The following is a 17,673-nucleotide window of genomic DNA, read 5'->3' as shown; positions in this document are numbered from 1 at the left end:
CTAACTATGAATCAAAGAATGGTTGCTTGTCAGGCATGTTCACTTTTAAAGTTAAAGGTTACTTTTTGAAGATACTGCAGTCTGATGTGTGTAGCAGGGCTTGCAGGGAATTACCTATTTGAATTCATCACTTAATTTTGATTGATGTTTTTTTTTGGTCTGTGTGCACATACTGCACAGAATAATACGATCATCTTGTATTCTAAACATTGTCGTCAATTAACTCATCAAAAGGGCCAAATGATGATGAATATTGTGTGATGAAATATACTATCCACAAGACCATCTAGTTTTGAATGGCCGTGACAGCCTCATCAGCAACAATTGCAGAGGCTAGAAATCCTTCTTTGCCCTCGTCTCAGTCTCACTCTAATTGTGTCACCTTATCAAAGGCTTGGAGAAACAAGAGTGCAGATTAGTTTCCATTCAGGGCCAATCTAATCCTTTCAGCTCGCTCTCTCATAATGTGTCATCGCCAGTCAGTCAAACAGCTCTGCACAACAGCAGTGTTTACTAACCAAATGAATGGATGTTGGACATCTAATTCTTCACAAAAAAGATAGCCCCAGTCAGGCTTTTTATGACTGTTATTTGAAATCTAAATCGCTTTGATTTCTGGGGTTCTCTAAATGGTCTATTCTGTGATGTTTACAAAGGGTGGGATTGTTTCATATTGTTACAAAGGATGCAATCTTTTTTTCTTTCAAGGTCTGTCTGAATAGTAATTGAAAACAATTATCCAGTGCTTTGCTCTGATAATACCCACCTCTTACATCAGCTAAACCATGTACAGCATTATCTTCAGTACCATTTCACTGGAACCCCACATCAGGCTTCATAAATTCCCCTTCACAGTGGTGCAGACGTTTGGGCTAATCCAAATCAGTGTGTGTGCATGTCTTACACATTGACATGAGAGATTCAATCAGGATGCAAGACCACTTCTTCAAGAAAAATGCATTTATCTTAGCTGGTGTCACCCACTAGGATCTCAGTGTTTTGTGCAGAATGAGCATAAACGTGGGAATATGTCAGGAAAGAAATCATGTAAAACTAGTGTCAGTTTCCTCGGAATGAAATGATGGCTACAATGGTAAATCGATTTTGAAGATGAAATACAAAATCAAAAAGGTTTGTAGCCTTCTCAAATGTCAAAATACTACACAACCACCACATCCTCCCAAAGTGTATGATTGGCAGAATTGTAGTAATTTTTTTTTTTTTTTCATTTTATCAGTTTTTGCGAAGTAAACAGTCTGTTGACGGATGGCATTGCATTGTGCCACAGAAAAAAGTTGACTCTGGACCATTTTTTTCACAGGAATAACAAGTCTTTTGTTGGTGTAGTCCTCTGTAGAGGCACTGCTATTGCAGTAGTCACATTGAATTGGATGAGAAACCATGTGTTGTTTTTTTTTGTTGTTCAGAGAGAGGAAAAAGCCTCCCTCTTCTGCTGAGTCACAGGCCCTGCATGGCCCATGTCTGGGATGTCAAAGCTAATAATTCGACCTGTTGGCTGTTTCATCGTGCCCAGCAAGTCTGTGACCTTGTGACTCTGAGAAAAAGATGAAATTTACAGTCCCTGCAGGACTATATCACATCTCCAGAGATAAACAGAGGCCATTCAGGCGCCTACAATACAATTCACTGGCTTGCCGACCACCTCTTTTTATAAGTAGTATGGCAGAAGACGAGTCTGTGAAGAAATGTATACAGTAAAAGCTGGCATTGCAAACGTCATGTCAGGCTAGAGGGCTCAGCCTGCATTCACGCAATGAGAACTGTGATACATAATCACTTTTGATAGTTAGATTGTTACAGTCCTTTACACAGCTTGTAAAGGAAATCAACAATTAGAAGAAAGTATCTGAAATGGGTTGCATACACACTGGGAATGGTGGACCTGTACACACCAACTGGAACTAGAAGAGCAGTATGCAAATGCAATGTCAAATGTTCTTTTTAAATATCATAATCTGTAAGATTAACACGTAAATAAATACAGTATGATTATCTGTTATGTTTTTTCACATGTAAATTCATTTGTTTTGGTTGTAGAGTCTGGGTTAGTATGGAAGAAGAGTCCGGCGTAGACACACAAGCAATCAATGGTCTTTTCCTCAGATTGATGTTCTTTTGGTGCAGTTGAACAAGGCTGTTTCGTTTTTAATGAAAATGTCCATGTTCACTGTACATTGGCATAACAAGCAAAAAAAAAAAAAAGCCTCATGTCCACTTCCCAGAGCAAGCGATGTCCCCTCTCTACTGATACCGTGTTAACAGGCCCAAGACCAGTTATACCAGGTCTAGTTGTTGCACTCATCAACACAAAGTGTCTCATTATGTCTTTTTGGCTTGTAACTGTATTAAGATACATTATAAAACTCTGCAGTTAAAACTTGTGAGCTACAAATCTTTTCAGACATAATTGTTTCTCATAAACATTGTACATTGTGACTCACACTCATAAAGTCAAACCTAAAAATGTTATTTGGTGCAAGATTGACATTAACAAGTCTTTGCATAATGTCTTGTTTACTTCCTGTCTCTTGCAGCTTCCCTTGCATCATCATGCCTCTATTCCTCGCTTCCCTCACAGTTATTTACAGCAGCTAGCATCTCAGAGATTATGTCATACGCTTTGGCCATATGGAGAGGCAAAGTGAACCGCTGTTGTGAGATGATTGCCTTATAGAAGTCAGGTGATGTAGTATAAAGAGCGACAAAGGCCGCACACGAGTTCGGGGTTTATGTCCCATGTACAGTGGTATGCACAGGTTCGGGTACCCCTGGTCAAAATTTCTGTAACTGTAAAAAGCTAAGTGAGGAAAAGGCGACGTGATTTCCACACAGCGTAAAGTTAAAGATGATACATTTCTTTAATAATTTAAGTGATTACTTTTTTATCTCCGTCTTTCCCAGTTTTAAAGTAAGAAAAATGAAAAAGGGCTTTAGGCAGAAGTTGGGCATTCTGTATGGTCAATACTAAGTTACACTTCCTTTGGCAAGTATCACAACTTGTAAAGTCTTTTTGTAGCCAGTCTTTCAGTTCTTGTTTGGGGGATTTTCACCCATTCTTTCTCACAAAATGCTTAAGATACCTGGGCCATCTTACATGCACTGCTCTTTTGAGGTCTACCCACAGATTTTCGATGATTTTAGGCTGGGGAACTGTGAGGGCCACTGCAAAACCTTTTGGATTTTGAGGTGTTTTCCGATCATTAAATTTGTTGTAGAAGCCATCCTCTTTTCATCTTCAGCTTTTTTACAAGCTGCGATGTTTGCTTCCGCAATTCTCTGGTATTGAATTAAATACGTTCTTCCTTCTGCCAGTGAAATGTTCCCCATGCCGCCGTCTGCAACACAAGCCTGAAGCATGATCGATCCACCCCTGTGCTTCACAGTTGGAGAGGTGTTCTTTCCACGAAATGCTGCACCCTTTTTTCTCCAAATATACTCATGCTCTTTGAGGCATTAAAGTTATATTTTAACTTCATCAGTCCACAGGGCTTGTTTCCGAAATGCATCAGGCTTGTTTAAATATTCCTTTGCAAACTTCTGACACTGAATTTTGTGGTGAGGATGCAGGAAAGGTTTCCTCTGGTGACTCTTCCGTGAAGCTCATATTTGTGAAGCTGTTGCAACGTAGTAGAAGAGTTCACCACAACTCTGAGTCTGCTAAATCCTCCTTGCATGTTGAAAAAGTCTCAGTTAAATTAACACTAGCTAATACCCAAAAATACATCCTTGGAACAGAACCTTTCTCAACGGTATGCTGTGTGGCTCACATGTCTAGATGAGGATGCTAGTTCCTATCATTGTTAGATGTTTGCAGGCTTAACTTTTTTAGATAGATTAGAGCAAGTTGGAAAATTGACTTAAGGAGAGAGAGCTTTGCTGGATTTTATGGATATGGACTAAACCAGCGTTTGATGATGGAAGTACTTATGGTTTTAACAAGGGAGCTGCTTTTTCTGTGCTCACAAAAACAACAATTGCTATATTTGTTATAGCTGTTACAGCAACTGCTGTAGCGGATGCCAATTTGCCTTAGAGTATGGAAAGTAAACCCCACACACACACTTCATGATTTTGGAAAGACCAATGAAAGAAATGACAAATTGCATCGAGTCACAGAAACAAGTGGAACAGAGGCGAGCCCAAGCATGACACCATAGCTTTGTCTTTCTGTAGGGTTCAGCGAGGTATAACAAGCATTTATCAATCCAGAGCACATCCCTCATAAATCAAAATACTGCTTTGTATCTCTGTAGGGTTCAGCCAGTGATGCCACAGCATCTTTCCAGATGTGCAACCATAAAGTCAAGTGAAACTGAATACTGTATGCTGCATTGTTAAGTAAAATTTTAGCTAGAATAATAGAAGTAATTAACTAAGACACAATTATAATGTTAACCACACATATGTATGTCACTTAGTCCAGGATTAGGTATGGGCCACCTGTAAAAGATCTCACATTCCCTTCTAAAGCAACCAGCGTTACAGCTGTTAGAAATATTCAAAATGGTCTGTGCTTGATTAGCTAATGGGCTGGTCCACGTCATCCCGAGTGCGGCCAAAGTCCATTGGCAAAGACTTAACAGGATAATACACAACACTAAACTAGAAACTGGAAAATGACCAGTCAGTTAGAATTAATAGCATCTCATTTACACTGTCAACAAAGACTGTAAGGTGAGAAATGTTTTCTCATGACTGCAGGCTTTTCCTCTTGAAGTGTATCTGCCTACACACATTCTTGTTCTTGTATGACAGCATTTGACTGAAGCTAATCTGAGGGCAACTGGGTGCCTTTTTCCTTTATTAGGTGCTTATTATTCCTTTAATGTTATCAGTGTCTATTATTTTGGGTTGTGATTTCTGAAAATGAATGTCTTATTCTGCTTTCAACACCTCGACATCCCTCAAGAATCAATCAAATGTAGATATTTATAAAGATATTGAAGAGAACGGCATGTAGATGTATATTATCTGTATCTGACAGAGTGGGAGAAATTGATTGAACGGCATAAACCTTTTCATTCATTTGCTATTCAGTTGCAATGATTCAGTTGCTCATAGCGATGATTCACTTCGAGAGATTGTGCCAGCAAATGCTAATAATGCATTTTAGGCATGAAATTTGGGGGTTTTCTACCAAAACAGTGACACCGTCAGGGAGCGAGAGCACAAATACAGAAGCATCATTATACGAATACACACACAAATCAACACAAGGCAAACACGTTAACAAAATGTCCCACTGAGCATCTTTTTGCACTGTTATCCTTCCATGTGTGTAAACATCCGACCTGTGGGTATGCAAGGAAGCAAACTAAGTGTGTGTTTTTATGTATATTTGTATGCCAAAGCGGGTTCTTGTGTGTGCTGCTTGCCTGGGGGTACTTATATGATGTGGTCTTATTAAATCAGTGCTAGAAAAGGAGGAACAGACAGGAGTGATAGAGAAGCACAAAGGAACCCGAAGCGATTAAACCCCTACTCAAACCGGCTTAGCAGCGAAAGCTTCACAGAAAGCCAACAATGGTTGCCTTCCTTTTAAATCTTGCCTCTCTTTTGCTTTCTTTTCCACACTCTCTCCCTCTCTCTCCTGCACTACCCCTCCCCCTGCTCTCTCAAACAGATTATTTCTTTTCTTTTTCTTTATGTCTGTCTTCTTTGCGGCACGTTAGGCCGCTTAACTTTACAATGCTCATGTCAGGTCAAAACCCACCCTCCCTCAATCGCCAAATTCAGGATAAAAAGCGTCTCGCTGCATAAGGTATTACTGTATCTCAGACGTCAACCACCTCAAAAGTCTTTCTTTCTCTCGTTCATTATGACCTCTTCCTTTCTTTTCATTCTTTTCTTTTTCTAAAGGAGTTTTAGGGCACTCTGTGGATTTGCCAGGTCGTTAATTGCACAGCAAGTTTTTGTCTAAATCAATAGGGGACTTGCATAAGTTTATGAGGGGATTAGATGAGAACAAGTGTGTGTTGGTGTGTACGTGAGGGGAAGAGTAGAAGGTTGAGCTTTTATCGCAATGCAGGGTGTGTTGATTTCCCACAGAGTTTCTCACCGAACATACATTTATCAACAACTTCAAGCTTCATCAATGTTTTATCGGCCACTTTTGCTGTAATATTTGTCTTAGAGGGTTTTCACTGCATGTGTTTGGTAGGATGGAATTGCAGTTCACTTCTCATTTAAATGTTCAAACTATGGCGAGTTACCCTGTAGTATGTCAAGGGATCGTGTCTGGAACAGGAGCCAGTGAATTCCTCTTAGAACACAAAGGGTCCAGTCCTCCAACTCCCCAAACCACTGTGGTGGACTGGATTAGACCACCTGGTGTGGTATTAAGAGATGGAGGAATCCATCCCCACCCCCCACCAACATCCATATCTCCACCTGCACTTGGCATTGCCCATGAATGCCAGTCATTAAGATAGCATTACAAAGACGTGGCCTACCTCTTTCCCAACGGGCCGGCTCCACTTCCACACACACAGCAACCATTGTTTTAAATGCCACTGCTCCCACCCCCCGGAGACCGGGTTTCCATTCACTGGCCACTGTAGCGAGTACACTGCAAGAGAGGAAATATGATAAATGTGTCTAACTTTGTCTGTCAGGGAGCAGCGGGGCATTCTCTTTTTCCCATGTGCCAACAGGTGGGAAGGGGTAAGCCCTGGTCAGGTTACTAGATTCGTGTGTGTATGTGCATTTGTCATCCATGAATAACACCCCCTCTCTTGTGTTTTTTCTTTTTTTTTCCAGGTGCACCAGAAAGGAGAAATGCGAGCGCTCATCAGAGCCCCGTCGCTTTGCATCAGACATCAAGCAGTGTGTGCGTCTCAGTGTCCACCCAAACAACATCTCAGTGTCCCAGTTTAGTGTCACGGTGAGTGGAAACACACTACAAAACAACTACGTTTTCTAAAGGTTATGCACAAAGTTTGCCATGCAAGTTTAGAAGTTAGAAATACTTCATCTATCTTCATCTGTACTAGTTGTCATCACCTTATTGTTTTGTTGCTTTTTTTATGCCATTTGAAGGATGAAATGTGGTCAAATTTTAATTAAAAGTAATTCAATATATTTTTCGTTCAATAAAGAGGAAACTGTTCAGCAGGCATTTGTTGTAGTGGAGCCATATTGCAGTAAACAGTGAGTCTAGCTGAATGTGTTTCTAGTGAGAAAATCTTGTCTGGCAGATTGACAATATCACACTCTCAAGCATAATTTGTAATGTGATGTAATTACGCGCTAGATACTGATTAGTAGCCAGTGTTAACTCTGTAATCCTGCTTTACATCATTTTACCGCCTGCCAAAATGCATCCTTCAAATCCTGACCTCACAATTTTCAGTCCCGTCCAGCGAAATACTCTCCCAACCAATGTCAACAATCATTAACAGCACACAGTTTAGCTCAGCAATGTTTATCGAGATTGTTGCCAACTAAATGCAGCCCTTTTCCCCTGGACATTTAATTTTAAAACAGCTGCCATATTTAAGGGCTCTGAATGGTTTTTGATTGTTTAAGTGTATTGATTAGTGTGCAAGGAACTTTAATAGACTGTAATAAAATATGTCTCTGCAGGAACTGGAGAAATACAAACACTTCTTGCGCAGCAGTTTTTGCATAGTTTTCTCCACGTTTCAGCAGAGTCTGTATTAGCAGTCATTATCTGTTCAGACAGTACGTTGTAAACACAGGTGCTCACAGGTGTTGATGATTCTGTATGTGGTTTATATAGCTATATATAGACTCTAATGACTATGTTTTTTTTGTAGCTGATTAGGTTTGTGTTGTGTTTGGGTGAAATGAGACTCGTGGCTGTTTCCTCACTTATCACATGGCGCTGCTTCAGATTTCACTTCCACTAAAGGCCTGTTCCTATTTGACAATTATTTCTCACTGGGAAAAAGAAACATGTGGTTTCCAGTGTTTTTAATGGCTGCGTGTCTCCACCTAAAGGTGTGTTTTTTTACAGCATGCACAGAACGCTGACATTGCCTGAACATGTCATGTTATTCTATAGCTTCCCAGGCTTACTGTTTTTCTTTATCAAAAGTCAGTGTGTTGAAAGAAGGGTGCCATATTTCAAAGGTTGTAACAATGATTTTATGAAAATCCCATTGACCTTAACCACCTTAAGTGATGTCACATTTCAGTTTCCATTTCCTATTTAATGGTGGTTTGGAAATTGCTTTGAATCTCAGCCGCCAAGTGCATAAATATCCAATATGATTTTCTAAGGTCAAGCCTGAATGACTATTCTCCATCTGTGTTTGCTCTGAGGGTCACATGAGAGGTGTTGATTTTCTGAGGGTACACCTCTGCATCAGTCTAATGATATTCATGGGCTCTGGTGTGTGTGTGTGTGTGTGTGTGTGTGTGTGTGTGTGTGTGTGTGTGTGTGTGTGTGTGTGTGTGTGTGTGTGTGTGTGTGTGTGTGTGTGTGTGAGAGAGAGAGAGAGAGAGAGAGAGAGAGAGCGAGAGAGAGCGAGAGCCTTTACAGAGTGTTTAACCTTTTCCCAGTGAGCAGGCTTTACCCAAAGGCTATGCCACACACACCCCATCCAACTGATTGCAGGGCCGAGGCTTGTGCCAGACAGACAGGGGCTCCTCCTTGACCTTTGTGTTATTAAATATTTGTTTGGAAAGACAAGCTAAAGCATTCTCGAGAGCAACAGACACACTCCACTGCTCAAATCAGACCCATTCTAAGAAAAACTATTATTTTCTTTTACATTTAATCTCTCTTTGGTTTTTGATGAAAAGTTGCTTCTTTTATAGTAAGAGTCTCAGTAGGAATAGTCTCTATATTCCTACATTTATTATAATTGAAGTATCTATTCATTTCAAGTCTTAACACAAATAAAAACATGACTGAATTGCAGAATGTAAGTAGATATAAAATCAAGTCAAAGCACTTCTCCACTGTCTTTTTTCTGGCATCAGCTCTTGAATAAATTCTCACCAGTCGTTTGCAGCAAAGACTATTTTTTTCTCACCATGGCAACATGAACAGCCCATCATCACATATCCTTTGCATTAGATATGGTGTTTTGTCAACTACAGGAGGGCATTTGTGTATGTGTATGTGCCTGTAGCGGATGTTTCTGTTCATGAGTAGGTTATTTTCATATTTATGCAGCCCTGCTGTGGCTAGGCTTGGCCGTGACTACTCTAAATGTAATTGAGGAAACTCAAGGTCTGGCCGAATTCTCTCCTTAAAAGGAAAAATAAATTAAAGCGAGAGAAGAAGAAGGTGAGAGGTAGAGTGAGCAACAAATGAGAGAGAGGATATGTAAGAGATAGAAGACCGGTTGTGCACTGTCCATCTTACGCGGGATACTGTGTATCTGTTCACGCCCGCGCCACGCTGCCGTCTTTTCATTAAACAGCAATATAAAAACAGCGCAGGTCAGCCCAACTCTGCCGCTGAGGCAGCTTTCAGCATCACACAAGTGCACTATGGACTGTGCCTCAAATCAATGCCTAGACCAAGGCCTACTGTGGACATGCTTTTCCATCAATATGTATATTTTGGTCTTGACCCCACTCCACCTGCCTCCACGACCTCTTTTTTTCCTTCTTACTCAAGGACAGTGGGGGTTTTTTTTGTCTTCCTCCTGCTCTACCTGAAGCCAGTTTCTGCTAACATGCAGGGAGAGCTTACACAGCGTTTTCAAGAAGGGAAGATTTGCATTCTCTATTACCCAGAGTCCAACTCTCCCACCCTGTCCAGCAGCCTGTATGCCTGCGCTGTTCTCCTCTCCCCTTTTCTTCACTGTGTCATTCTTCACCTCAGTCTTCTTGCAATTTCTGTCCTCTTCTGGTCCATAGTCTCTTTTCATCCTGCACTTTGTTTCAGCCATCTACATTCGGTCAACTCCTCTAACTCCTCATCCTTCCGCTTTCCGCTCTGCTTTTGTCATTTCTTTCGCTCTCCCATAAAAATACTTTTTTTTCTCGCTGGGCCAGAGAGTCAGGGCATTAAGTCGGAATGTTCAATCCGTGCAGCTCAATAGTGCCACAGGGCATTATGGGAGGTAGCTCAAAAGGCAGTAGTGCTTGTAACTATCAGATCTGTTTCAGTTTTGAGTCTATGTCTTTCTGCATTAGAGTGATTTTATGTCGTTCGGACGTCTGGGCAGGATGCATCTGATCACTGAAACTCTCCTTCAGGGGTTCCCTTGTGGCTCCGCTGGCCACTGACCACCCTGCAGGTGGATCTTTGCTCTGCACAGAGCTTTCAGCTGGGCTTTTCATCAGCAGTACTGTGTTAAAGTCATATCTGAACAACATACTGGTTCCAAAACTGATCTGAGGTGCCCACGTATGTGAGAGTTTAAGCCCTGCAATCATATAATATCAGTCGGGGCACAGATCTGATTTGTTTGTCTCTGACCATAGTTGCAATAATAAAATGGACTTTATAAATGATTTTCACTGTAATGTGTGGTGTTATGAATGTGAAACTTAATGAATCCTCCCTGCTTTTGTTTTGCTGTGGTTCTCCAGAGAATCAGAGCTCTTGATGACTTTCATGAGCTCATTCCCTTATTCTTGTGTTATGTTGATATCGTATCATGATTCTGAAGTCCATGAAATTACAATTAAGAGAATAGTGTGTTTTTCCATAGAATACTGACAACTTTTAACACGCTTTTCTACCTTTCCCCTCTCTACAGTTGGTGTTGGAGGCCCATAATGTCCCAGAACTTTCTGCGGGTGTCAACTGCACCTTTGAGGACTTGGCTGAGATGAATGGCTTGGTGGAGGGCAACCGGATCAAGTGCTCCTCTCCTGCTGAGAAAGAGATGCCACGCATCATTGTTGACAAAGGTAAGGGTGGAGCTATTGCAGCCTTTTTGCCCAAAAGAAACTTCATTATTCAATACTAGTGCGCGATGCAAAACTGTCTTCGTTAGGTTATCAGCAAACTTCAACACCTGTGAAGCTTGCTGATAACCTGTTGAAATGTCATGATTTTTAATATAAAAAAAAAGCCGCTGGCAGCACCAGCCAGTTCAACATTAGAGCACCTGTTGAATACAAACATACATGTCTGTCACAGACACGCATTCATCTGGATGTTCCTCCCTCAGTCAGTATGATAGTCCTAGGGCAATGAGTGTTCTTTGAATTTTTGTTTTCTCGTTGCCATCAGCAACTCAGTGGGCCTTGGAGCACTGCCCTAGGACATGTTTAGTAATCGAATGAACATTAGTTATTAGGCTGCTGTGGGATTTATTTACCACCCTCCCTCAAAGTGGATATGCTCCAGAGGAAATGTGATGGGACCCATGTTGCAAAAAAGAATATGAAGCTGCACAGCTAAGTGTTTTACTACAGCATTTCAGCTAATTTAGTGCCTGGAGATTACACTGTCCTTACAGACAGTGTCACTGTTTCCATTGCTTTTAAGAGGCAAACAGCCAAAACATTTCTGACAATATTCATTCATGAGAAAATACATTCTTCTCTCTCTAATTCCACTGCTCTTAACCTCCCCTCTCTGTGGTCGACCGAGCCTGGTCTAATTGAACAAAGCTTCCATCTGGGAAGGCCTGTCCCCAGGCAGGCAATCCTTCATCACCAACACTCATTCTGTCCCCATGTTGAGATAATGAAGATGCCATCTCCTTCCATGCTTCCACAAAAAGAAAAGATGAATAATGAATGAAAAGAGAAAATAGAACAGAAAAAGATGGCAATCAATTACGCTCAAAATTTAAACACAAAGGAATGATTGCTGATGTTTTTGTAGACCCCACCACTCTTGATGTCAGAGCTCTGAAGATGAAAGATGGCAAAAATGATATTAGCACTTAGTTGTGTGTCACTTGCAACATCGTTATCTATGAATTTTTTTGGGAGAGACTGTAGCCAGAAAACAAACATTAGATTGAGTGCAGTCTTAAGTGCAGAGAGCTTAAGTGAGCAGACCATCATGAAATTACAGTGTTGGAGAGACCTTTTAGGCCGCTGCTTTCCGCATGCACAAATACTTGCATTTTTCCTTCATTTATTCAGTGCACCCATATGAACAGAAACTTCACACACACACACACACACACACACACACACACACGCTACCATTAACAAACACACAGCACCACTGCAATAATATAATCCACAGATAGACAGCACACATGTACAGATGTAAGGCTGACAGGGAGCCTGAGGGTGCTTTGGGGAATTAAAAGCGTTTGTTTAATGTTTGCCATGTCAACCACATGTACAGCTGGTGATGCTGCCGTCATACAAACATAGACGTGTGAATACGTACTCTGAGACACACATAAATGAACCACACAACATTTCTTCCCATCTTTTGCTTCGTCTTTCTTCACACCCAAAAACGCACACGGTTAAACCCTTTTCCTGTTTTGCATAGAGGAAAAATATTCCACATTTTTGCCTATGTTTGAACCTTTCATCCTCCATTTTTACTAGTTCTCATTAGTCTAAGCTTGGTTGAAAGAGAGAGAAGTGAGAGCGACGGATGGCGTGAAGAGAGGGAGGGATAGATAGGGTTAGCAGGCTTCAAGGTAACATTTAGGTGGCCTAATTAGGACAGATCCGTTGTCAGCGGTGCTTTACTGTGATTGATGAATGATTCCTTCTTTGTTAGAGAGATGGAGAGAGACACGGGGGAGAAGGAGTCGCAGTGTGGAAGGAAGCGAGGAGACCTGTGTGTAGAGATAAAGTGGGGATGAGAGAGAGAGAGGTACAGAGGTAGTGTAGCGAGAGAGTAGTTAGATGTGTGGATGTGCTGTTGAATTAAACATGAACTCCTTCATTAGGGCCAGACAAAAGGACACACCAAATACAGATGAGGCACACCTCGCATACACACACACACTCAAACACACACACACACACTCACACGGTTTCTGTTTCATCTTTATCCCCCGTTACCTTGTCAAAGACACTCTCAAAGACTTTTTTAGGGGGAATATTTTACATCCCAAGGGAAATGTGTGTGCACCAACTTTTATTGTCTCTTGTAAGGCTGCAGGGATAGGGAGACTTAACCCAACAAAACCCTTCGACTCTCCCCCTCTCTTAAGATTGCATTTTACCACCACAACAGGCTGAGCACCTGTGGCTCAAAGCAGCGCAGTCATCTTTCCTTCATGGGAAAATCTAATGTGACTAGACACTGAAAAAGGATATGTGAACAAGTGAATAAAAAGATTATCATACAGGCAGGGGTTCTTTAAAAGTGTCTACCCACTGCTTGTGCTGGAAAAGTAGCTGTGACATGCAACCATTACCATTATAATACTGTTTCATTCCTACTGCTTATTTCAAATGTTGATTAAAAATATCAATAAATTACTCTTCCTCCTATTAGTTTCTATTTTTCTCCTCTTTCTACCTGGATGCAGAACATTCTGTCTACCTCTGTGTATCAATCTATTGGATCTGTTTTCTCTAGGCGACCACCAGATAGTGCAACTCTACCTGAAGTCCAAGGAGACAGGCCTGGCATTCGCAAATACCAGTTTTGTTTTCTACAACTGTAGCGTGCACAAGTCGTAAGTCTAGGTCTATTTATAGCTTTCAAGAGCGCTTCTCTCTGGCTTGTCATATTTCTGATCCCTTCATATTTATGAAAAAAACTGACATTGATTCATAAACTCTTGGAAATTGTATTGTATACATAAATAAGTAGCATATTGAGCCTCTGTTCTCTTGTGTCTATTTGCTGCTGTTCAATACTAATTCACAACGCTGTCTTCCCTCTTCTTTGCTCCACTCAGGTGTCTGTCTTGTGTGAGTAGTCCTTACCAGTGCCACTGGTGTAAATACAGGCATGACTGTACCCACGACCCTCGCACATGTTCCTTCCAGGAGGGCCGAGTCAAGAAGCCGGAGGTGAGTCCCAGGCCAGGACTGGCGATAGATGTTTATTTTTATCTTATTTGTATGTGAACTCCAATTATTCAGTAATCAAACCTGCCAGTTCAAAGACATTCAAACTGCCACCCATTAAGACAATGTCCAAGAATTCCCATAGTTTTTGATGCTGCCCAGCTCCGGCCAGCCTCTTCGTATTGAGCCAGCTCAGTAATAAAACATGGTGAAATAAATTGAGGGGAAATGTTTGGCTACGTGAAACTAATAGCCATCATTCTAGGTTTCACATGCAAAAAGAGTTATGTTAAAAGGATTGAGACACCTTTTGGCTGTAGTGCTTCCATCTGGCAAGAGTCTCTTGGCATGTCTCGCTCTTGACTGCACATCAAAGGGCAGTGGAAACTAATAAAACGGAGCCATTTCCTCTCGCCCATCCCTATTCCCTGCGACAGCTTAGTCTGTGTGAATTATCAATAGTATTGGCAGCCAGTTCTATTCCCGTCGAAGCAGAGCCCACCGTAATTAGGCTGCTCTGCTGCAGAGGACAAGCCACTCACTGGATGGGGTACATTCAGTGAATGCCCCCATCCCGCCCAATCGCCGTCCTGTGAGAGAGGTCTCACTCTGATTTAGAGTCCCTGCCACAGTGGCGGCCTTGAGGGCAGAGCAAGGAGGTAAAGGAAGGTTTGGGTGTGTGCCCATGCATGTGTGTAACCTCTGCTGTGAGCCAGTGGGTACAGTATGTGTGTATCAGCGTGCCTCTATGTATTCTTATATGTGTGTGTGTGTGTGTTTATCTGGATACAGTTTTACCCTGCCAAATCACGGTAGTTTTCGCGGGAGGCTTTTACGGGGAGTTAGTGGCCTGTTAATCCTAGCCTGAGGTGAGCTATGATGAAGATCACTAGTGCTCATGTCTGGGTTGGCAGACGCTGCACGACGGGCAGGGACAAGCTTAGCCAGATTGCCTCCTTTGATGAGCAGTCTGCTCTCAATTGTGTTATTCCACCCATGTTTCCCCCGAGCCATTCAACCTGTGCAGACGATATTATTTTCTTTTTCCGCCTTTTCCATTATCCTTTTGAACCTTCCTGCTTAGTCAGGCCCAAGCCTGAGTCTTTTGCAGGTTTACGTTTCCAATTAACTCAGGGGCTGGTGGTCAATATTGACTGAGGATAATAATGTGTGTCCTATTGTGTTGCTGACTAAAAGAAAACCATAAATAAAGCGAAGGGATTTGGTATTTGCACATTAATGACATCCCTTTTTTCGACGTGTTGTTTCATAAAAAGCAGGTGTTTTGCAGGCTTAATGATTTTTAATTTGCTTTTAATTAACCCCTCAAATCCAAGGTCATGTATTTGCTGCCAGATTTTTGGTTTCCACTGAATTAATAATTTAGACACACACGTACAAGCTTAAGAACACGCAGACACACGCACAACCATATCCATTGAATCGTTCCCAAATTTCACAAAAGGCTACAAGTCAACTTTGCTCTGTGAAATGGGATGGCCTCTTTCTGCTGCAGATGACTTTTTGTGTACTATTACAATTAAGGGATTTCAGGCGGTGATCTGAATAATCCCTGAACACTATGCTAATGATGGAGGCCAGGGAAATCTCCCTACTGGTTGAGCTTGTTGTTAGTATGCATGGCAGGACAGAGTTAAAGCCAGGCCTGGGTGTACAGTGGGTGCCTTTTTATTCATGCCAGCAATGATATGGGCACTCGGATCAGACATTTGCCTGTTGGCGCATTATCCAAGGCCACGTCCCTGTTTGCCCTCCCCACATCTCAAGGACTTAGCCATTCTGATGAGCCTGACAAAGAACATGTGCGTAGCCTGACTTGGTTGCACTGAAAAAATAGCGAAAAGTTATCCCTGACCACAACAGTTGCATGATTATCTGTAATAGGCTGTGCTTGTTTACCTCATAACAGTGTTTGTTTACCTGCATATTTATCCCCCATCCCTAAAGTGCACACATATGCTCACCTAAAGCAGCTGAAACTAAGGACACTTCCTGTTCTCTTAGTCCGATGCAAACCACAGGAGGATATTTCCCTTTCTTCTTCTTCTGTCTAAGACACAGCATGTTCACAGCCTTAGCTGCTGCCAAGCCTTTCCCTAATATATTCAGCTGGCAAGGAGATACAAAATATTAATGTTACTGAATATATATCACTACCCCTTAGCACGTCCATGCGTTACTTTGTGTCTGAGTTGTGGTGATCAATGCCTGGGAGTTTATTTACCAGGGTCTTATTGATCAAGTGATTAAGATAATTTTATTAAAGAAGCTAAATGCCAGCTGTAATAGCTGTTTAGTTGCCAATATTAGACAGGAATGGTAGAGAGATGTGTTTTGGTTCGATTCATAGACAGATCAATGTCATGCACAGGCACTGACTGCCGAGGAGTCAGTTGAGTATTTATAGATTGAAGACCAAAGGGATATGTCAAAATTGAGAATGAGAGCAAATAAAACAAAATGGGGGAAAATGAACCAAAAGTGAAGATTAAAGAGCTTCATAATACCATCAAACAGCTCCAGCATAGGGATCTTCAGCTGTTCCATACAGCCTTGCTCTAATTTTTTTTCGACATTCCTATCTATTATACTCACCACATGAGTTGCTAAGATCTGGGGGAATAAAAAGCACAATGGGGCGTGAAACATGATCAGATGATCACACAGGTTTTAAACAAACCTCCAGGTTAGGTTAACCTGGAAAACAAAGGCAAAATGTAAAATTACTACCCAAACTGTAGACATCACAAGTGCAGTACACACTAGCTAATGAAGTGCAAGGTCAAGCAGGAAGACAATCTTTATGCTACTTGTTTATTCACATGTCACACTCTCTCGCTCTTCTCCCGCTTTCTTCGTAATTAGCCAACTATGGCTGTTTCCTCCTTCTGTTAAACCACGATCTCCATCAACCAATCATATCGCTGCTGTCAAACTTGAAATCTGTTCCCCTCTATGCTGCTATCAGCTGTCATTGCAGTGTGAGTCATCACGACCCTCCTCCATCACATTCACCTCCAGTTCCACCACTTCCAGCACCCTGGTCTGAGCTCACCAGAAGCCTGCTCCTGCCCACATCCATCCAGACCGTAGCCATTCTCTTCATCCCATCATCATCACCACCACACCGTCGGAGGGGGTGTCGTGAATTACTCACGGCTTCCCTACCAACTTAAAATATGCTGACATCACAATGGGACTCTTTCTCAAGTTTATGTGCATGTATCAACGAAAGATTTGTTCACTCTTAATGTAGTCTCTGTAGTTGTATGTGAACCTAATTCTTCTCTGTAATGAGCGTTAAATAAATCGTAAATGGAAAAAAAAAATGGCAGGAAAAAAGAGGGATGTATGGGGGGGGTAAGTTGAGGATTGAAACAAGGTGAGGCGCAGCAGGGAAGGAGGGAGGATGAGCAGAGAGCGGGAGAGTGTCTTTGCCCGAGGCTCTGCAGGAGATGATAAAACAGAGGCCAGTTAAGGGGAGTTCTTGGTAACCGCAAGGTGTGTGCATGTGTGTGTGTGGACGTGTACTGTATGAAAACTTAAGATCCTCTTCATCTTCACACCTTACACTGCTATAATTATGGGCCTCTCTCTCTTTCACTCCCTCCTTCCTTGCTTCAAACTATGCCAAGGGCTTTCACATTCACAGTTCCCACTCCGCTGCCTACTCTCTGTCACTCTCCCTATCTCCACCCTTCACACCTCCCACCAGCCTCCAATTATCAGATCTAAGTAGGTCCCAGAGAAGAA

At 41.9% G+C, this 17,673-nt stretch overlaps 1 protein-coding gene across 1 annotated transcript in view; it reads left to right on the top strand.

Annotated features, from left to right (window-relative positions):
* Positions 1-17,673, top strand: part of plxna4 (plexin A4) — a 210,804-nt gene that overhangs the window by 136,414 nt on the left and 56,717 nt on the right. Inside the window, exons 5-8 of the mRNA XM_041963491.1 lie at positions 6,781-6,904; positions 10,707-10,860; positions 13,463-13,562; positions 13,788-13,902. Of these exons, the coding sequence (XP_041819425.1) occupies positions 6,781-6,904; positions 10,707-10,860; positions 13,463-13,562; positions 13,788-13,902 (493 nt within the window). The remainder of the gene's footprint in view (positions 1-6,780; positions 6,905-10,706; positions 10,861-13,462; positions 13,563-13,787; positions 13,903-17,673) is intronic.

Source organism: Chelmon rostratus, chromosome 22 (assembly GCF_017976325.1).
Source record: "Chelmon rostratus isolate fCheRos1 chromosome 22, fCheRos1.pri, whole genome shotgun sequence".
In the NCBI taxonomy this organism is placed as follows: Eukaryota; Metazoa; Chordata; class Actinopteri; order Chaetodontiformes; family Chaetodontidae; genus Chelmon; species Chelmon rostratus.
Note: the sequence above shows the minus strand (reverse complement) of the source record. Positions and strands in the feature narration are given on the sequence as shown.